General features: G+C 36.1%; 1 protein-coding gene across 1 annotated transcript; it reads left to right on the top strand.

Annotated features, from left to right (window-relative positions):
• The first annotated feature begins 264 nt into the window (after positions 1-264).
• Mrpl39 (mitochondrial ribosomal protein L39) lies at positions 265-19,427 on the top strand. Its single transcript, XM_046430559.2, has 10 exons — positions 265-549; positions 1,330-1,536; positions 3,615-3,754; positions 6,046-6,145; positions 7,083-7,150; positions 9,112-9,224; positions 12,792-12,857; positions 13,640-13,793; positions 16,216-16,263; positions 19,204-19,427. Exons 1-10 carry the CDS (start codon positions 339-341, stop codon positions 19,249-19,251), a joined length of 1,155 nt encoding a protein of 384 aa, XP_046286515.1. The 5' UTR covers positions 265-338; the 3' UTR covers positions 19,252-19,427.
• The last annotated feature ends 3,321 nt before the right edge of the window (positions 19,428-22,748 follow it).

Raw genomic sequence — 22,748 nt, forward strand, 5'->3', positions numbered from 1 at the left:
TGCAGAACCGAGTCAAGCCTCGGGCCGGACGACGTCCTCTCCGTGCCCCGCGCGGTGACCGCAGACCCGGAGTCCACAGGATCAGCCTTTCCTCAATTTTCCTCCCTAGAAAGTCCTTGCGGGGCGCCCGGCTTTCGCCCAAGCAGTGCAGCCCGAACGCTCACAAGGCAAAAGGGCGCTTGGGACTCTGACCCCCTGAAGGTGACACCAGTTCCTCGCAGATTCCCAGGACGCGGGGGACCCACAGCCGGCGGGCGGAGCGCCTCGGCTCACGCCACGCCGCGGGAACGCCCCAGCCGACCGTCTGGCCTGGGGTGACTAATTCTGGTGAGGCGCGAATGCGCCCCCACGTGGCGGTGCGCCGCCAGAGCGCCGGCCCCGGAACCAAACTGTCTTACGGAACCTCAGCGCGCATTCCCAGTTTCCGCGGGAGGAGGCCGGAGGCGGACCTGCGCGCCGCGGTTCCCGTACCCGCTATGGAAGCGATGGCTGCTACCGTCCGGGGACTGCGGCTTTGGAGAGCCGCCTCAGGCGGCCGGACTGGTTGGAGTGAGTTTCCAAGGCCGTGGGGAAGGGGAGCAAAGCGTTGAGAGAGGTGTCTGCCCAGATTGGATCTGAAGGGGGTGGTAGGAGGTCGGAAGAGCTGAGGAAGGAGGAGGGTCTTCTGCCCCCCGCCCTCGCCCCAGCCTGGGAGGACAAATCTGGGGACCCGAGGGGTCCGGGAGGAGCTGGGACCCAGCCAAAGGTGGAGCCACTGGTGCTTCTGATGCCTTCAGGAAGGATCCAGCATCTGCTCTAAACGTGCGATTATCTCCCTGTACCTCTCGTGCCAAATCCCTGATTTAGGATTTGGAAGATAAATGCAGCATTTCTTGCCCTAGACTGTTGATGGTTTGGGTATGGGACTTGCAGTCTCCTGAGCCTTCTTGTCCTCCCCAGGCCGTTCCAGGTCTTGGGCAACTTGGCTCACTCTCCCGACGAGTGGTGGTGTTTTAACGCTGCGTGGTGCTTGGGTTTTGCTCTAAATTGTGAAGCGCAATTGGAATACTACAGAGGAAGTTGGTGGGAAACAGGGATCTGATGTGAAAGAACAGAGTTGAAGTAGAGGTGCAGCTCTAGGCTAGCTGCGTTTTTGTCTCCTTGAGTTTTAATTTTTAATATTAGAAAGTGGTTTAAGTTTACTTCTGGGATCAGTTTTGGCGAATGGCTTTCAAAGTTCTGTTGCCTCTGTATTATAGGAGGATGGTGATGCAGGAATGGAGTGGGGTCGGGTATTAGCAGTAAGTTACCCAATTTTTTAAAAAGTCTTCATGTTTCATTTCTGCTTAGGATTTATAGCAACATCACCTGCAGTTCAACTGTCACCTACCGAGCTGACAGAAATGCGGAATGACCTCTTTAATAAAGAGAAAAAGAGACAGTTATCACTGACTCCCCGAACTGAGAAGATTGAAGTTAAACATGTTGGAAAAACTGATTCCGGCACAGTTTTTGTGATGAATAAAAACATTTCAACTCCTTACAGTTGTGCCATGCGTAAGTAACAGAATCAGGATACAGTCCTGACCATTTTATATGAGCCCTGCTGAAGAACTGGTGCAGAGGAGACAACTTGTTGTAATTGCTTCCCCAGTTTCTCAGAAGTTCTCCTTTACCTGGCACCTTATTGTCTGTTCACTGTCCCTTTAGCTCTGGAGGATGCTATGTGTATTTCAAGGTTGGTGCTGTAGTACACAGTTGTCCTGTAGCTTGCTTGAGTCTGGCTGTGTTTAGGATACTAATTTTTTTTTTTTTTTCCCTGGCAAAAGAAGTCCAGAACTGAATGCATTGTCATTGGTGGGCTTGTCTTTTTTGATTGTGGTAGGAACAGTCATCATGCATGCCTTATTGAAGGATTTTGGGATAAAGGAACTGCCATGACCTCAGATGTCCAGCTTTGTTTGCCATCTTTTCCTTTCTAAGTTCTTGAAGCCTAACATTTTTTTTTTTTATCTGCTTGCCACATGCCTCTTTGTGTGCTGTGTTTTTGTTTGCATTCATGTGTACATGTAGTAAATATATAATTGGAAGTGTGCATGGGTTGAATGTGATGGGAGTAAAAATATTTGTTTTGTTCAAATCTTTTTTTTTTAATATTTTTTAAGTTGTAGATGGACACAATATTTTTATTTTTATGTGGTGCTGAGGATTGAACTCAGTGTCTCACACGCGCAAGGCACATGCTCTACCACTGAGCCACAACCCTAGTCCCTTGTTTAAATCTTAACAGAGATAATTGGGTCCCATGTATGGTTTGGTGTGGAAATAAAGGGAAAAAGCCTCTAAGAGTTCTTTTGATGAATCAAAATGTTTGGATAGAGTTTTGATAGAAATTATATTTTCTTTTTGGTATCAGGGATTGAACCCAGGTATGCCTAACCACTGAGCCACATGCCCAGATCTTTTTAATATTATATTTAGAGATGGTGTCTTGCTGAATTGCTTAGATCCTCACTAAGTTGCTGGGGCTGGCTTTGAACTGATGATCCTCCTGCCTCAGCCTCCCCAATTGCTGGGATTACAGGCGTGCACCACCATGCCCAGAAAATGCTAGTATTTAAATTTAGCTCCCCAAATAGATATACACGGGTATGACCAGCTGCATTGTTTAAACTTTTGGAAAACTCAGCAATGATTCCATTTAAGTAATTAATTTTAGCTTTCCCCCAAATCTCCCCCATACACTTGAATTAGTACTTATGCTAATTATTATCATAAATAATACTATGTTAAGTATTTCTTGGACCTCTGTTGTATCTATCATGGGTATTAGGAGAATAATGCCCTTATGGACTTTTTTATGTATCCTGTGTAGAGATGAAGTCTTTGAGCCACCCTCAACATGACCTCTAAAACTTGTCATTCAATAAACATTTATTTAGCAACTGCTATATTCTAGGACTAGTGCTGAGTATGTTGATGAATGATAGACATGATCTTGCTTTTATGGAACTTAATATAGTGACTAATAATTTGGACCTTATAGTTTGACTATTTTTGTGAGTATCTATATTCTTAAAACATTCGATCAGTTGTATTCTAGGGTCAAAGAGTAAGCCTGAGCTCACTGGTTCATATGTGAATTTGTATTCATAATTAAAAAATGGTAACCACAGTATTTAACTTAGCAGTCCATGTTATAGAAATAAAAGGTGGTTTGGGGACAAAATCTAAAAACAATCTAGAGGAGATTTATATGGGTGTATATTAACATATTTTCCCTCTTCTAAGTTGTGTGTGCATTTATCTTAAGTATATCTATGCTGTTGCTTGCTGAATATTTAAATGTAGCCCTTACAATATTTTTTTATTAATAATTGACATGTTAATTTCAAACTAGACTTAGCTTTAATGATTTTTAAAAATGGTTTGGATGATTTCATTAATAATGAACACTATCTGAAGTGTATAGAGTACTTTTTAATCAGTTATGGATATAATATGTAATACTTATGCGAAAAAAACCACAGAATTTTGCTTTTCCATTGTTTTATTTCCTAATGTAGCCCTTATATGTGTAACTTTTCACTTGGATTTTGTTAGATTTAGATCATCAATCAGTTTTAAATTCCTAGATTTGAGTGAGTGGTACTGCAGGAAGTCCATTCTGGCTCTTGTGGACGGACAGCCTTGGGAAATGTATAAGCCTTTGACCAAGTCCTGTGAAATTAAATTTCTTACTTTCAAAGATCGTGATCCAAGAGAAGTAAATAAGGTATTTCTGTCTCTACGTTCCCCCCTCCCATTTTTTCCTTTTGTTAAATTTTTGTGGAATATAAAAAGTAGGAATATGCCCAATATTTATGTTATATTGTAATATACGTTACAATATGTTATACTGTATTAGTTAATGGGTATTTTACTTGTTATATTAGGTATTTTAATAGTTCAAAAAGTATCTGTAGCATTTATTTTTCTGTATTTTGTATTGAGAAAAGTATATGACATGTCTTAATTCATAATCTAATTCAGCTTATGTTCATTGATAAATACTCTATGTTGCTGGTGATTCCATTCCCACTACTGCTGGAATTCAGCCTTGGATCATCTTTTCAAGATGATTTCAATAAATTCTTCACTCTTTTCCATTTTGTTTTTAGTAATTAAATGTCTTCTTTCACCATCTGCTTATAGAGTTTTATTAATTGTCTTGACTAAGGGTCATATCATTTACCCCTAAAGAAATGCCTACCTGATATTTTGCAAATAACTTTCCAGGTCCTGTGTAATCTGCCCCCAGCCTACCTTTCCAGCTTCATCTCTCACTGCATCTTTTCACTTTATCTTTGCTCTGGCCATAGTAGAGTACTTGGTCATTAATAGTTTAAGCTGTGTTGTCCTCCTTCCTTTTGTTGATGATCTTTCTTCAATGCTGAGCATTTTCTTTTCCCTATTAAGATTCTGTTTATGTTTTATGGTTGCATTAAAATGCCATCTGCCCTGTGGACTCTGCTAGGGTTTTACTTGTCAAAATTCTTTAGAATCTGGCAACATTTGGCTATTGTTTCTGAAACTAGGATTTTAATTTTGTCTTACAAATTGATGAAGGCATTAGATTCTTGACCTTGTGAAGATAGGGACTGTTTTCTTATTGGATCTAGTCCTTGACTGCATATAGTAGGTGTTCATAAATATTTGTTTAAACATTTAAACAAGAAAGTGATAGAAATGATAATAGTAATAGCATTGAGTATTATGTGTCAGGCACTGTTCTAGGTGATTTATAGGTATTAACTTATTAAATCTTATAAAAACTCTCTAGACTCAATGCTGCTCTCACCATTTTCCTGATGAATAAACTGACGAAGAGATGTTCCACAGCATGACCAAGGTTACTAGTCTAGGAAGTGGTAGAGCCAGGATTTGAACCTAGACTTTCTCACTGAAGTTCAACTGACATTTAAATCACTGAAGTAGGATAAATGAAGTACATTTTGCAACTTGCCTTTAATGTTTGGGTTTGTTACTTATTTTTAGTGTAGTGTGATTGTATAGAACATACAACGAGGGCTGGGGCTATAGTTCAGTAGCAGAGCACTTGCCTAGCATGTGCAAGGTACTGGGTTCAAGCTTTATCACCATATACAAATAAAAAAAGGTATTCTGTCTATCTACAACTACAAAAAATTTAAGCAAAACAAAATTATTAAAAAAATACACAATAAAGCAGTCTCTGTCAACACAACCAAGTGACCTCACTCTTGTGGTCCTCAGAAGTAGAGAAGAGCTTACAGAAGTTGCGTGCTTCATAAAAGTAGTGGTGGTAAGGGGAATAAGATGGTTAGGTATGGTACAGGATGTTTGTTTCTTCTTTTATTCAGATATGGCCATTGCATGGATACTGTATCAGGCATATCCATGTATCCCAATGTCCTGGTAAAATGAAAACCCAGTTTGTGGTGAAGCTGTTCACCCTAAATATGAATAACTTGAGTGATGTATTACATGATGTTAGTTAGGTTAAAGTCCTAAATAATTGTCAAAAGTTGAGTTTTTCTCACCATGTTTATAATGGTATCACCAGTTATATATTAATATATTTATTTTACTTTAGCATAGTTTGTTAAGAATTGAACTTTATTCTGTGGTAAAAATAGTGTCAGATATTAAACCTATTGGCTGGTAACTAGTACAGCATTTGATTTTTTTTTTTTTTTGCCACTGAGTTATGTCCCCAGCCCTGTTTATTTTTTAATTTAAGGAAGGATTTTGCTAAAGTTGCCGAGGCTAACCTCAAACTTGTGATCTTCTTGCCTCAGCCTCCTGAGTTTGTCTGATATCCTACACAGAAACATTGCTAACAACTTGAAATTGGTGCATTATTTTCTGCTGGGTTTTCCTAGGTAGAGCTAATGTCATGGCTTGATGGTAACTATTGCTACATTATGAGAGTGGAGGGATTGGAGAAATATTTCCTAAGTTAAAAAGTGACTTAAATTTTAATATTGTAGAAACTTCAGTGACTCTGAATATATATTATGTTTGTGTGTATTTTTCTTTTTCTAGGCTTATTGGCGTTCTAGTGCCATGATGATGGGCTGTGTAATAGAGAGGGCATTCAAAGATGAGTATGTGGTCAGTTTGGTCAGAGCTCCAGAAGTTCCTGGTAATGTATACATATAAATATACTTATATGTTTTTTGTAATCTTTGAAAATTTTGTACCTATTTTTGATTATGTACAGATGATTCTAATTTTATGTAAGTTACCATCATATACACGTTTCAGTTCTTGTAGGTAGCAAAATCTATCCTGTTACAAAATATGAAGTAATCATTGGAGATCAGTACTTAACATAAGAAAATTAGAGGAAGATGTTTCTCTTGAATAGGAATTTCATGAAATTATACTGTCTAGATATTTTACCATTTTAAGCCTTTATGTCTAAATTAAATTCTGGAGGAGGAGGAAATGGGAGTATTCAGTAGACTGCTGAAAAGAGCTGTGCTACCATTTCATCAGAAATGACCGTGACTTTGGAGAGGGACACCATTTTGATGAGGTGTAAGGGTACATATACTGTAATTTTGTTAAAGCTCGGATTTCTCATCATTATGTATAGTGTGATTGTGATATGTGTGTATTTTTAAAAAACATACACACCAAAAATATTTGAAAGAAGCTCAAGAAATAATTCTAAGAACAACAATAACAAAAAACAAAAAATTGAAGATTATGTGGGAAATGTTGTAAAAGAAACTTGACATTTAATTATTCTGAGGATATAAATATCTTGTTCTTTTAGAATTTTTATATCTAGTATCTTTTTGAGATCCCTGTAGTGATAGTATTTGTGAGGAAAACTTGAATGTCTAAAAAATGTTGGTGATTGGGGTTAACACAAGATCAGTTTATATTGAGGTTGGGAAACTTTAATAGAATTCTGATAAACAGCTGGAATAATGGCGAAAGGTTTTATAATTTATAGATTTAGAAGAGATTGCTAATTTTCATTGTATGTTCTATATATTCAGTTGTTGCAAATTATTAACATTCTGCCCTAACAGATTTGACTTTGCTTTTTATTTTGGTTGGATTTATAGTAATTGCTGGTGCATTCTGCTATGATGTAGTTTTGGATAAGAGACTAGATGAGTGGATGCCAACAAAAGTAAGTCTACTTTTTGGAGTCTTTATTTTAGAGTACAGACCTTTTTCTGTTAAAATGATTCCTGTTATAATTGTTGAATGGTACTGCATATTGAAGACACTTCAGAGAGTCAGTCCATTAATCAATCATTGCTTTTTTCAGTGCATTTCAGATAGAGATGTGGATGAGGGTATTCTCAGCAGCATAGTCAGGTGTCTTGAAGCTTTTTTTTTTTTTTTTTTAATTTTTTTTTTATTGTTGGTTGTTCAAAACATTACATAGTTCTTGATATATCATCTTTCACACTTTGCTTCAAGTGGGTTATGAACTCCCATTTTTAGCCCATATACAGATTGCAGAATCACATCAATTACACATCCATTGATTAAATGTCTCCTTTGATATAAGGAGAGTAACTAAGAACAGAGTAGGGACGAAGAGCATGAGAAGAAGATTAACATTAAACAGAGATGAGAGGTGGGAGGGAAAGGGAGAGAAAAGGGAAATTGCATGGAAATGGAAGGAGACCCTCAGGGTTATACAAAAGAACATACAAGAGGAAATGAGGGGAAAGGGAAAAATAATACAAGGGGGAGAAATGAAGGTCAATAGAGGGGGTAGAGAGAGAAGACGGGTGGGGAGGGGAGGGGAGGGGGGATAGTAGAGGATAGGAAAGGTAGCAGAACATGACAGTCACAAGTATGGCAATATGTCTTGAAGCTTTATGTCCTCCTTGATTTTTTTTTTTTTTCTTGAAGTACCTACCAAGGCTAAGTTACTTCTTTTCAACTCCTGCTCATATTATTTAGTATTGAGAAGAGAAAAACAGGAAGGAAGAATAGGAGAAAGGGAGAAGGAAGAGAGGGTGTAGGTAGAAATTGTAAAGTTTCTTAGTGATCTCTGGGCTCTTGTCAGGGTAGCTTCTTCCTTTACGTATGTGTCCAAATGTAAGAATAAATTCTCACTTTAACATAAAAACTCATGAAACTTGTTGCCTCTCTTTTTATATAGTGTTCTGTAGATGACTTAAATAAGTAGGGGCAAGATAGACTGAAGAAATGGTTATATTAAACCATGGCTATAGATTTTTTATGGTATGAGTTATCTCTGTAAGAATGAATCATTTCATGGAAAACAACTGATAGAAAATTTCTTATGGAGGGACTGGGGTTGTGGCTCAGTGGTGGAGTGCTCGCCTAGCATGCACGAGGCACTGGGTTCAATCCTTAGCATCACATAAATGTAAAATAAAGATATTGTGTCCACCTAAAACTTAAGAATAAATACAAAAAAAAAAGTTTTTTATGGAAAGAATTTTATTATAAAAATTATTCATGTAATCATGCTTGATCTTCTCTGTATTAGTAATGATGTATAAAATGTATGAAAGCTCAATTATAAATTTTTATTAAAAATCTCATTTTAATCTATATTAATCATTTTAATTATATAAAATTGCTAATTTTATTAAATGGAAACTTACAATTTTGAACATATACAATATTTTATACAGGGTCAGTGATGACACTGCATTTCTAGTGGAACTTTTTGAGTTATGAAAACAATAATATTTTTCCCATGCATTTAATAAGCTTAATTTATTTATGAGTGTAAACACATTTTTATGTCTTACTGTTTATTAGCATTTCTACTTATTATTATGGCTTTAATAAACATAAGGCTGTATAATTTGGATAAATTGTTTATTAAAGTTTCTTTGTAGGTTCATCTTTAATAGATATTATTAATGCAGATTAATATCTTAATTATAGGTAAATTACAAGTTTTATAGTTTATGAGTTGGGGAGGATGTGTGTGGTCTAAATATTTAATTATTGCAAGTTAATAACATTCTCTTCTAACAAATTTGCTTTTGCTTTTTCTTTCATTTGGATTCATAGTACTAAACGTGTGGGCTCATCTGGGTTATGGAGAAATGCTTTTAGGTAAATTGTTACTAAAGTTAATTCTTTATTTTTAAGGAGAACTTACGTTCTTTCACAAAAGATGTTCATGCTTTAATTTATAAAGATCTTCCATTTGAAACTCTGGACGTTGATGCAAAAGTGGCATTAGAAATGTTTCAACACAACAAGTAAGTGTTAATATTGGTTTCATTTAAAGCAAGGTCAATCTCCAAAATTATATGTAATGATGAAAACTCTATTTGATGTACGTGACATAATTTTATTCACTATTGTAAGATCTCTTTTTCTGTCCCAGCCTTTTGTCTTTTGTTCATCTGATTGCTTGTTGAACTGAGAAGAATGTTCCTCAGCCCCTTTAATGTTTTTCTCACTTTGTTTTACTTTTCTGTTTTTTTTTTTAGGCCATCTTTGTCTTAACAGTAAAATGTTTGCCTTTTTTCTTTCCAGTTTAAAGTGATAACAGATGTTAAGAAACTATATTATTTTGTACACTTGGTCTTTCACTTACGTCCTTCCATTCTGAGTGAAAAAGGATAAAATTAAACATTTAAGCAGTGGAAGGCACTAACAGCTGAAGTAAAATGTTTACACTCAGGTCTTAGTCATCTGTATGTGAATTATCCATTTGGTGGATTTTCTTTGTCAACATTTTTGATTCTGCTAGGCTTCTCAATTTTTATGTCCTACTCAGAAAACTTCTTGTTCACCTTCTCCTAGGTGTAAGAACATAAAACTAAATTTTAATATTTAGAACTAGTTAGAAAGGGAAATCTGTGCCACAAAATAAATAACGGGATATAGTCTGAAGCCAAAATATATACATGCAGATTGTTAAAATTTATGGATAAGAATTTCTTTAGGTCTACAGAAACTGAATCACAAATTCTCACAGGGATAATTTATCATAAATATGTATATTTGCCCCCGTTTTGGAGATTGAACTCAGAGGCTGGCACATGCTAGTCACATGTTCTACTGCTGAGCCACATCCTCAGGCCCCAAAATGTATTCTTGACTTGGTTTACAAATCTCCTCAGCTTATACTTTTTTTTTTTTTTTTTTAAGGAAAACCTAGTTGTGGCTATGGGGCCACTTTTTCTTTCTTTTTTTAAATTCTAATTTGTTATATATGTATGATAGCAGAATGCATTACAATTCATATTACACATATACAGCACATTTTTTTCATATCTCTGGTTGTATATAAAGTATATTCACACCATTCATGTCTTCATACATGTACTTAGAGTAGTGATATCCATCTCATTCCACCATCTTTTTTATCCCCATACCCAGTCCCTTCCCTTTCCACCGCTTTGCCCTATCTAGAGTTCATCTAATCCTCCCGTGTTCACCCTCTCAACCCCACTATGAATCAGCCTCCTTATATCAGAGAAAACATTCGACATTTGGTTTTCTGGGATTGGCTAACTTCGTGTAGTATCATATTCTCCAACTCCATCCATTTACCTGAAAATGCCATGATTTCATTCTCTTTTATTGCTGAGTAATATTCCATTGTGTATATATGCCACATTTTCCTTATCCATTTATCTACTGAGGGGCATCTAGGTTGGTTCCACATATAATTTGAATAAATTGTTTATTAAAATTTCTTTGTAGGTTCATCTTTAATAAATATTATTAATGTAGATTAATATCTTAATTATAGGTAAATTACAAGTTTTATAGTTTGTGAGTTGGGGAGGATGTGTGTGGTCTAAATACTCAGTTGTTGCAAGTTAACAACATTCTCCCCTAACAAATTTGTTTTTGCTTTTTCTTTCATTTGGATTCATAGTACTAAGCATATAGGCTCATCTGGGTTATGGAGAAAAGCTTTTAGGTAAATTGTTACTAAAGTTAATTCTTTATTTTTAAGGAGAACTTGGCATTTTAGCTTGGCATTTCTTTAAGCAAAATACCTCATAGTCTTACATAAGACAGTAATTGATATGCTGAAAAGCATGTGCTGTGTTCAGCTGAGTTTAGAGAAGAATTGCAAACAAAATAAAACTTACTCATTGCACTCTAGGGTCTTCTGAAGCATTTTTATTTTATGTTGGAACCAGTGTACTTATAAAACCAGTGGTAATATACTATTTAGAGTAGATAGTACTGAGATTATAGCATTGATTCTGTAAGAAAATCTTGGATTATTAGAACTCATTGAGCCACATTCTGACAAAAGACTAGGCATATGCTGTCCAATAGAAATATAATATGAGCTCTATATGTAATGGTGATATTGTGGTAGCTACATTTTAAGTAAGGTAAAAGAAAAGGTATACTTTTCATAATAAATTTATTTTAACCAATATGTCTAAAATATTATTTCAACTTATGATCAATATTAAACACTAGTAATAATATTTTATATTCTTTTCATACTAAATCTGTAGGATCTGTAGGATCTGTTGTGTATTTTACATTTAAGGCATATTTTAATTAGGATTAAGTGTCCCATAGCTATGCTACTAGACAGTATACTTTATTGACTTCTCTTTTGTGTATGGTTGAGATTTCCCTGTCCCCCTCACCTAAGTTCTTAGACCCTGGGAACTTAGATTAGTGAGTGGCAGAAGAAAGGGGATGGTTTGGGGATGAGTTTGAGAGGAAAGAAGAGCATTGTACTATGGTAGGTGAATTAAAGATTGGGCCTTTCTGCTTCAGAGTGAAAGGTGGGAACCTTTAGTAACTTTGGCTCACAGGGGACAAGAGCATCTCTTGGAGGTGGGTCAGGAGGACAAGTATTCAAGGGAATCAGTGCCCTCTAATTCATGAGGAGCTTTGGCTGAAGGGGGATGACAGTCACTGGATATTTTTGCATAAATTAGTGCTTCCCAACTATGCCACTTCATCATGCCTGTACATAGGTACTCACGTGTATATGCACACTTAATGTGGGATAAAAAGAGCTCTTAATAGTAAGTAGTAATGTTATGATTTGAACCTGGACTATGCAGTTCTGTGTGTGCTTTCATGATGCTGACAGAATTTGGTAGATCTGAGAGACACTTAGGCAGTAGAATTGACAGGACTTGGTTGTGAATTTTATGTAGGTATGGTGTGAGAAGGAGGAATCAAGGAAAGCTCACAGGTTTTTCACTTGGACATATGGGTGGCTTGTAGTGTTAATACTAAGATAAGAAGAATAAGTTTGGGTGAAAAAAGAGGGATATGATTTGTTGACTTTGGAAATTTGAGGACTTAGAGTGTTTGTGATGCATCCTGGTGGCTGTCTAGAAGGGTCTTAGATATACAGCTTGGGGAAGTGGATTAAAGTATAACTGGAAGATAAAATTGCATAAGTGATAGCTAAACCTTGTAAATCAAGGAGCTAGCCTAGTAAATCAAGGAGGATGGTTAGAGGGAAAAGAGGGTCTAGGATACAATCCTTACAAGGTAGGGAAAGATTGGCAGAGAGATAAAATAGCAAGAAGGAGGGAAGATCACTGAGGCACGTGGAAAGAAAACTGTGAGAAGTGGAGGTGAGCAGTGGTGTTAAGAAGATGAGGACTGAAAAGTGTCCATTAGTTTCGTACTAAGCAGGTACCTGTGACTTTGGTGAGGGGAGTTTGGTGGAGTTGGTGGGACCAGTCCCAGATTAAAGGTATGTATAGAACAAGAGGCTCTAAGTGAAAACCATGGTGGAAGGGGAAGAGATATGGACTTGTCTTTAAACACTTTTTTGTATACTTAGAATTAATGTTTTTTTCTGTGCTGCTTTTCAGGTACAAAATAGATTTTATAGAAGAGAAGGCATCTCAGAACCCTGAAAGAATTGTAAAGCTACATAGGTAAGTAAAAGTCCGAATTGGCTGCTTTGCTACTTTAGAGTAAAGCTTAGCTTTCTTGTTACCTGAATAAAGTGTATGACAGAAATAGTGAATTTGTATCAGGTTTTGCTTATGTTGACTTTTTTTTTTTTTTTTTTTTTGTACTGAGGATTGAACCTGGGGATGCTTAATAAGTGAGCCACATCTCCAGCCCTTTTTATATTTTATTTAGAGATAGGGTCTTCTAAATTGCTTAGGATCTTCCTAAGTTGTTGAGGCTGGCTTTGAACCTGCAATCCTCCTGCCTCAGCCTCCTGAGCTGCTTGAATCAGGAGTGTGCCACTGCACCTGTCTCCTATATTGAGTTTTTTGCATGAGGAACAATTCCCAGAGCAATGCATTATGCAAGAATGACTTCGTGACTTGGTTTTGTTTTCTCAGCCCCATGTTTTCTTGACTTGGATGGAATATATTTTCCTCTAGAAACTGCTCTTTGTGGAAACAACCTGTTTTACATACTGAATTCTAAACACTGTTGCAATAGGTTATTATAAGGTTGTAGGCTGTCAGATTTGGACTGATGGTTCAGTTGGAAGCACTTCTTAACATGACATGTTCCATGACTCTTAAAGATCTTTAAATTTAGATGAATGCTAATTAAGAGAAGGTTTCACTTGATTTAATTCTCAGAGTTTAGTCTCTGTGCTGGCATGTAATAGCAAGTAGAATGAGTGGATTCTTTTTCAACTATTGTAAATGATTTGGTGTTGAGTTTTGCTTTTTTACTTTTCAAATCAAATCAGAATTGGTGATTTCATTGATGTGAGCGAGGGCCCTCTTATTCCAAGAACAAGTATTTGCTTCCAGTATGAAGTGTCAGCAGTTCACAATCTTCAACCCACTGAGCCAAGTCTTGTAAGAAGATTCCAGGGTCTGTCTTTACCCGTTCATTTAAGAGTAAGTAAAACTTAAATTTTCAGGTGTTCCATTTTGGGAATAGGTTGATTCTAGACTTGGTTTTTATACCACTTTGAAGGACATGAATTTTAATTTTCCTGAAGTGTTATACCATTAATATTTTGTAAACTCAAGTTTATTTTTAAAAACAAATTTGCCCAGGTTGTAAAAATAAATTCACAAAAGGAATAATTATTGAAAAAATTAAAACAAATTGAGGTAGTATTTTTAATTTTTTAAATTAGCAGGAAGTGAAGGTGCATTGAGGGAATATTGGAGTGCATATTCGGATGTGCATGTTGGAATACCTTTGGCTTTACATTGAGATGTTCTTCCCCTAAATTTTAATGATCTATTTATGACCCAAGTTCCCCTACCCCTTGCTAATCCTCCTTTTTTAAAAATATTATTTTTGAGATAATTGCAGCTATTAGAAGGAAAGCAGAAAAGTCTTAGGTACCTTTACCTAGTTTCTTCAATGGTAACATCTTTCAGAACTAAAATACAGTATCACAACCAGGGGCATGGATATTGATATAGTAAAAATCAGCTGGGCATATCCGTGTGGGTCTATATTTTGATTCTTGGTTCTGTTTCATTGATCACACATTTCCATATCAGCCAATACCACACAGTCTTGATTACCATCGCCATAAATAAATATGAAATCAGATAGAATAATTTCTCCCATGTTGTTAGTCTTTATGAAATTGTTTTAACTATTCTAGTTCTTTTCCCTTTGGTTAAATTTTAGTACAATTTTTTTTCCTTTTTTTTTTTTTTTCCTTTTTGTACCGGGATTAAACTCAGGGACCCTTAACCACTTAGCCACATCCCCAGCTCTATTTTGTATTTTATTTAGATACAGGGTCTCACTGAGTTGCTTAGCACCTCGCTTTTTCTAAGGCTTTGAACTCGAGATCCTCCTGCCTCAGCCTCCTGAGCTGCTGTGATTATAGGCATGTGCCATTTTGCATAGCTTAGTATACTTCTTTCTGTGTTGACAAAAATCTTGTTGCGATTCTAGTAGGAATTTCACTTTACCTTTACAGCAGTTTGGGGAGAAGTGTCATCTTTAATATGTTGTTTTCCAATCTTTTAACCTAGTATGTCTTTTCATTTATCTAAATGAATATACATGCTTTACATGTTTGATTTTTTTCCTGTATACATGCTTCCTTTCCTAGCCTTTCCCATTTCAAGAAATAGTTCCATCATTTGCCTAGCTGTTTCAAGAAATGTTTGAGTTTCTCTTTCCTTCATTGTTATGGGTCCATTTCATCCATTGGCAAATCCTTTCAATTCTTGACTTTAAAACATGGATTCTGAGTTATCCACTGTGAACATCATATCTCTTACTGCCTCTCTAACCCAATGCCCTCTTTCTCTTCATTCCCTTTTCTTGTTTTCACTCTTGCCTTCCATAGTGCACCTCTGCTTGGTAGTCAGAATGATCTTTTTAATATACGAATTGATTATGTAATTCCTCTGGTCCAAACTTTACAATGATTTCTCTTGGTCGAATCCCAACCTTTTCCCTGTTTCACAAAGTCCTGCATTATCTGGCTCTTGCCTTTCTTGCTGACTTCATCTCATACCATTTTCTCTCTCACCAACTATATCCCAAGGTCTTGCACCAGCTGTTCATTCTGCCTGAGTAAGATATCATTTTCCCTTCTGCTCTTTCTCCAAAAGGGTTTGCATGTAGATATTTAGTAATTTTACTTTTATTATAGTTTTTTCTGAGCTCATTTTTTGTGACATAGCCACTGGCCCCCTATATGGCCCAAGTATCACCTTCAGTTGACTTAATAAGATTGATGGGCTTATATGCACTTTGCAATTTTCAGTAATACATTCTGATAATTCTCCATTACATGAGATGTTAAGGATTAATAAAATTGGTTCTATAATTTTACTGTTGTATTCATTAGGTTTTGGGGTTTTTTTTTTTGTTGTTTTTTTTTTTAGTGCAATTTGCTAAATACTCTGGGTCTGCCCTTTCAGTGTGAAGATTTCACAAGTGGTTCCTATTAAGCCTCTTGTGATTGCTTAGGATTTAAAGAATGGCCTCTAACATGTTGAAATTGGCTGTTTAGGGAAAGAACTGCAATCTTTGGGAAGGTAGGACACAGTTTTACTTCCCATTAGAAAAAATGTTTTCTATGATGGAAATGATGAAGGACAAGAGAAGAATGGCATATTCAGTGCTTAAGTCTTTTTTTTCTTCAATTCCAAACAAAGCAGGTATTTTTTATAGTACCTTTATTTCCTCACAGATTCACTTTCATAACCACTTAGTAAAATTAGTACCACCTAGCTTTTTATTTATATGTTTGTTTTAAAAGCCACATAAAGACTCAGTCCCTTTTATTTCAACTTTCCTGCTTTATTTAATTCACAGCAAATAATTTCTTTTCAGGCACATTTTACAATATGGGATAAGCTATTGGAAAGATCTCGGAAAATGGTAAGTGTTTTCTTTCTATGAAGAAGTTTTTGTTAAGCAACAAAAGCCAAAGGGGATAAGTTGTCTCAGTAGCCAAATTAGTATTGGGATTGTTTACCCCAGTAGTATTTTGGAAAGAATAAAGCTGTAATTTGGTAATCCTCTTTTGATTTTGTTAATAACTTGGAAATAATACTGTGGAACTTGAAGAAAAATGAAAATATTACTGTATAATAGTACTAGTTCTTAAAAGTTGTATTAGTGTTAATTAGATGGCATGATAATTTTTTAAAACTTAATGAATACTTAAAAGATAAATTTGTCAGCTATATCTTAAAGCTGCTTTGACTGTTGACATTGAATGTGTAAATGTCCTGAAAACCTGGATTTGAATATTTTGTGTGCCTGTAGTTTATCCAGTCATTAGCATTTAGATTTCACAACTAGGAGTGATTACATTTCTTGACCACCACTATCCCTATTCACTATTTCATAGGCTACACTCTTCTCTTTTACTTGTGTGGCCTCATGAGCCCTTCCTACTTACCTTAATTTCCCCTTACTCTGTGAACACTCCAGTAAAGCTCACAAGCATACTCAGCAGCATACATCAAACTTATTTTTAAGTTTGCTTATTTTTTAATGACATCTCTGTCTGTACTCCCATTTCCCAGTTGCCTACTCTTTCTTCCATCCTTGCCTGAGTCTTACCTTCTCCAAGAAACATTCTTAGAGTAATCTCTTAATAAAATAATTATTCATTAGTTTGATTTCTTGCTTGCTTGTTTACCTTCTTATATTGTTTTCTTTGCCTGTACTTCTGTGCAGCCTGTCTACACATTCAGGGTTTGCTGTGTTTGTGTAAGACCAAATTTGAATATTAGCACATGGATGGGGGTTATCAAAAAAAAATATATTTTTTAATGGTGCTGAGGATCAAAAAGGACCTCATGCTCTAGCACTGAGGTATATTCCCAGCCCAACCTAAGAAATATTCATTGAGTAGCCCAGTATTTATTAGTGAATTTATAATTAGAATTTATTATTTAGTGACTTTACCATAATATTCTTGTGTAAAAGTTGAGTAATTTTCTTTTTCTTATGAGAAAAAAGTATATTTAAATTGGTGTTAATTTTGTGTTTTTGGTTGGTCACAATAATTTTAGATTAAGAACTAGAGAAAAAATGAATATCTAAGAAAAAGTTTGTGAAAGTTAAGAAGCAATAACAACTGAACACTTTCAAAGAAGGGAAAATGCAGAAAAATAGTAGGGGCAGTCATTTACCTACATTATTTGGTAAAGTTAGTCAATAGATGATTTTGAAACATTTATTTCGATTTAATTCACACTCTATTTTGCTTGTCTGGAGGGAGTAAGTTAAATTCCTTGGTTCATCTGACACAGACTTATTGGTTTTTACTGAGGCCAGGTTCAGAAATGAGCAGAACACATCTGCTGCCTTAAGAAAGTTACTTTAGTGAGATGACCACACTTAAAAGTAGTATACATTTGAGCTTTTGGCCCAGAGAAGGACCCAAACTGATCTTCGGTTAAGGAAGGTTCCTAGGAATTGGTATCTCTTAAACTGTTTTAAAGGATCATGAAAGTAGGCCAGGCAGATAATTTGCTGTGAGATGGGTTGAGGCTTATCTCAGAGGAAGCCACTTGCCTAGAAGCATGGAGGAATGGAGAATGAAGATGAATTTGAATGTACAGGTCATAGGTAACTGGGTGGATAAGTAAGTCCAAAGAAATTTGTTGGACATAGAACTTGAGGGATTTGTTTTCCTGGTGTGGAACTTGCATTCCTGATTTCCCCCTAACCTATTGCTGAAGATGATATATGAGTAACTGGATTGTTACTCATATATTTTGAATAGGGAAGTGACCTACTGATGAGCTATTTCAATTTTCTTTCCTCCTCCTCCTCCTCTTCCTCCTCCTCCTCCTCCTTGGGGTGCTTTATCCCCAAGTTACATTCCCAGCCCTTTTTAAACAATTTTTTTTTTTTTTTTTTTTTTGAGACAGGATTTTATAAAGTTGCTGAGGATGGCCTGGAATTTGTGATACTCCTGCCTCGGCCTCCTGATTACAAGTGTAATTTTAGGTGGGATTATAAGTGTACGTCGCCCCACACCAGCTTAGCGATTCCAGTTTAAAAGCTCATTCTGGGGGCAGCGTGGAAGATAGCTATAACTCTTTAACCAAGAGTTCTCTTAGGGGATAGAAAAGGTTGAGGTTCTAAAGTTCAGTCGTAGTAGTGAGAATGACCATGAAAGTGTCTTGGGTCAGATGAATAAGAGTGTGGATGGAATCTGCAGGTAAGAGGGGAGCTGGTTTAGGGAGCTGAGTAGAGCCTATTGCCGAGATAGATAATATAGGAATTGGGGTGTTGAGGAATTCAGACTAGGCCCTGTTTGTTTTTGAGTTTGAGTGACAGAATAGAAGTATGGACATAGAGACATCTAGTTGCACAAAACCTCCAATATTTTATTCTTAAGGGAATTATACCTCACAATAAAATAAATTGGTTTAGAACACCTCATGCAGCACTTTTGGTATTTTTTGCTTTTACAAATGTTTTTGTTTTATAGATGAAAAATAAAAGGACAAATTTGAGAAGCCTAGATATAGCATGCCTCAGAGCTTGGTTTTGAATGGATTGTATTTATAGATTATATTGATAACTTGGTCTTCAAATGTTTCTTCTCTCTTTGACTTTTTTTTTGTGTGTGTGTGCGTGTGTGTGCTGTACTGGGGTTCAGGCATGCCAGGCAAGCACTCTACCATTGAGCTACACATCCTCAGCCCCCTGTTTAACTTTTTATGATAATTACTATTGAAGGAAAAAGTCAAAGTACTATTATGAAAGAAGGAGCTTGAATGATTTAAACTGGTGGGTGAAGGGTAAAATTGAAAGTCTTTATTAGAGAAGTAAAGCTATTCATGTTTTTTACAGGTAACTGAAGATCAAACTAAACCAACAGAGGAAAGTGTGTCTACCTAATAACTTCTAAAATTAAATATGTATAATAAAATAAAGGTTTGTAATATAATGTTTTTATGTGCTTGGAGAGATAACTGTTTTTCTCCCTAAGATTGATATCCATCTTTACCTTATCCTTTCTGTAAAGGGTAAATCAATTTATATTGCTCCCAATAAAAATGTCACACAGAAACAATCTCCTCCTTTTCTACTCCTTGGATGCTATACTTTAGCATATTTTTTTCTTACATTTATAAACATACATGTACACATACATGTGTAATTTTTTTAAAAAAACAAATAGGATTATATTGTTCGAAGTTTTAACTGTTTTAAACAGTGGTGCAGTGAATATTCTTGTGCAAAATGGAAGGTGTTTGTAAATACAGAATGTTAACTGAGTATTTATTGTGTGCTGAGCATTGTGCTAAGAAGCCTTTCGCATGGAGCATTTTATTTAATTCTCATGACAACTGGTTGAGAATATGTTTCTATTTTATAAATGAGGAGACTGACAGATCATAGAACTTGAAATTGACAAACCTGAAATTTGAATCCAGGCACTTTCATTCATGTGCTCTTAGGTACTAGTGTACACTGCCCAACATATAAGCAATTTTTAGGAATAGATTTCTGGTAGTAGAATTATTGGCAGATGCTACCAGATGCTGACCAAATGATATTCCTGGCAGCATTGTCTAAGAGTGCCTGTTTCCCCACACCTTGAACAAATCTTGATTATGAGTCTTTTAAAAGTTTTTGCCAATGAATTTCTTCCTGTTCTAGTCTGAAAAAGTTTTCTGGGATTCTCACAGGCTTCCCTTTTTTTCCTGATATTTGGTGGGGATTATTTCTTTTGGAGTCTGTGCCTTCCATTTCTTGACTAACTCTTATTTTGTTATAATTCATCTCAAGTAAGCCCTTGAATGTCTAAAGTGGCTTTGTTTTGCTCTTATATTTGATGCACTGTTTGACTAGACATAAAATTCTAGGTTGAAGAATAATTTTTTTTTCAGGACTTTGAAAGCAACTCAGTTATTTTCTACCATCTAATATTTGTGAAACAAACAAACAAAAAATCTGCACCCTTGAACTCCCAACACGCAAAGGACAATTTTAGGACTTTAGTATTTTTGGTGTTGTAAACTTCTGAGATTCCATATCTGCATGTAGGTCTCTTCAGTTGATTTTTCTGCATGTAACTTGATAGGTCCTTTCAATTTTTGACATTTCTCTTCTGGTCTAGGAATTATTATTATTATTATTATTATTATTTTTTTTTTAACTTTACACCTTGTTTTGGTTTGCTCTTTGTTTCTCTGTCACCGTTTAGTTGGATTTAGATCTTCTGTATTTGTTCTCTTGTTTTTTCTTTCCTCTGCTATTTTTCCTGATTTATATTCTTTTTTTTTTTTTTTTTTTTTTTTTTTTAAGAGAGAGTGAGAGAGAGAGAGAGGAGAGAGAGAGATTTTTTTTTTTTTAGTTTTCGGCGGACACAACATCTTTGTTTGTATGTGGTGCTGAGGATCGAACCCGGGCTGCACGCATGCCAGGAGAGCACTCTACCGCTTGAGCCACATCCCCAGCCCCTGATTTATATTCTTACCTGTATATAATTAAAGTTAGTTCAAGCATATTGTAATTTCTGAAAGCTTTCTCTTCTACTTATTGCTCATAACAATTCTGTTTATGTTTAACAAATGTGTATCTTCATGAACCTCTATGGGTTATTATTAATTTATTCGTTCATCATTTATTTATTTTCTAGTCCCTGGGTATTCTTTCCTCTGACAGATTTTTTTTTTTTTTTTTTTTTAACCTGAGTCTTTTACTTTCATGTTTCAGGCTCTTTGTCAGATGTCCTGTTTATAGTTTAAAATGTAAATGTGAGAAGATTGATTTGGCTTCTTGTAGGCACCACTAGGATGAGTAGCAAAGCTAACTGTTACATTGGGGGTTTTCTAACTGCTGGAATGAAGAGGTCTTCACTCTTGGCAATGATTTCTATACTGACTGTCTCAATTTTCCCTAGACATGTCTTTGCTTATTTTTTTATAAAATATATCCCCAGTAATTTACCTGGGGGCAATGCCTGGATTCAGGCCCTTCTGTATTTGGAGATGGGGGACTTGGTGTGGAGACCAGTTGGTTTGTATATAGTCCTTTATTAATCTCTTTAATTCCAACCCCTCTACTGCCCTCTGCCGTCTTGGTGCTGCTCTTGGCCCTGCTGGTCAGGCTGCAGCCTTCTATGTGGAAGTCCCTCCACCTCTGTTCTAGGCACTGACTGCTGCACTCATCACTTTACTTTCCAATCTTTTAGAAAGATGTTTGCTGCTGGTTTTCTCTTCCATTCCCTTGTTCATGAGTTTATACTTTAACGTTTTTTTTTTTTTTTTTTTTTTTTTTTTTGTAGATGAGCACAATACCTTTATTTTGTTTTTTTTTTTTTTTTTTTTTTTTTTAATTTTTTATTGTGGGTTGTTCAAAACATTACAAATTTCTTTACATATCATATTCCACACTTTGATTCTAGTGGGTTATGAACTCCCACCTTCACCCCATACACAGATTGCAGATTCACATCAGTTACACATCCATTGATTTACAAATTGCCATACTAGTGTCTGTTGTGCTCCGCTGCCTTTCCCATCATCCACCCTCCCCCCTCCCCACCTCTCCCCTCCCCTCCCCTCCTCTCTCTCTACCCCCTCCACTGTATAACCCTGAGGGTCTCCTTCCATTACCGTGCAATTTACCTTCTCTCTCCCTTTCCCTCCCACCTCTCATCCCTGTTAAATGTTAATCTTCTTCTCCTGTTCTTCGTCCCTACTCTGTTCTTAGTTACTTTCCTTATATCAAAGAAGACATTTGGCATTTGTTTTTTAGGGATTGGCTAGCTTCACTTAGCATAATCTGCTCTAATGCCATCCATTTCCCTGTAAATTCTATGATTTTGTCATTTTTTAATGCAGAGTAATACTCCATTGTGTATAAATGCCACATTTTTTTTATCCATTCCTCTATTGAAGGGCATCTAGGTTGGTTCCACAGTCTTGCTATTGTGAACTGTGCTGCTATGAACATCGATGTAGCAGTGTCTCTGTAGCATGCTCTTTTTAGGTCTTTAGGGAATAGACCAAGAAGGGGAATAGCTGGGTCAAATGGTGGCTCCATTCCCAGCTTTCCAAGAAATCTCCATACTGCTTTCCAAATTGGCTGCACCAATCTGCAGTCCCACCAGCAATGTACAAGTGTACCCTTTTCCCCACATCCTCGCCAGCACTTGTTGTTGTTTGACTTCCTAATGGCTGCCAATCTTACTGGAGTGAGATGGTATCTTAGGGTGGTTTTGATTTGCATTTCTCTGACAGCTAGAGATGTTGAGCATTTTTTCATGTACTTGTTGATTGACTGTATGTCCTCCTCTGTGAAGTGTCTGTTCAGGTCCTTGGCCCATTTGTTGATTGGGTTGTTTGTTCTCTTATTGTCTAATTTTTTGAGTTCTTTGTATACTC

This window comes from Marmota monax, unplaced genomic scaffold (assembly GCF_021218885.2).
Source record: "Marmota monax isolate L192 unplaced genomic scaffold, Marmota_monax_Labrador192_F-V1.1 WCK01_AAM20220418_F8-fsc00016, whole genome shotgun sequence".
Lineage (NCBI taxonomy): Eukaryota > Metazoa > Chordata > Mammalia > Rodentia > Sciuridae > Marmota > Marmota monax.

What these genes read in the sequence shown, in the direction of transcription:
- Mrpl39 (XM_046430559.2), top strand. Translation starts at nt 339, where the DNA reads ATGCGCCCCCACGTGGCGGTGCGCCGCCAGAGCGCCGGCCCCGGAACC. An exon ending in TCCTTACAGTTGTGCCATGC is followed by an intron (nt 1,537 to 3,614) that starts GTAAGTAACAGA and finishes TTAAATTCCTAG; the next exon opens with ATTTGAGTGAGTGGTACTGC. An exon ending in CAGAGCTCCAGAAGTTCCTG is followed by an intron (nt 6,146 to 7,082) that starts GTAATGTATACA and finishes TTGGATTTATAG; the next exon opens with TAATTGCTGGTGCATTCTGC.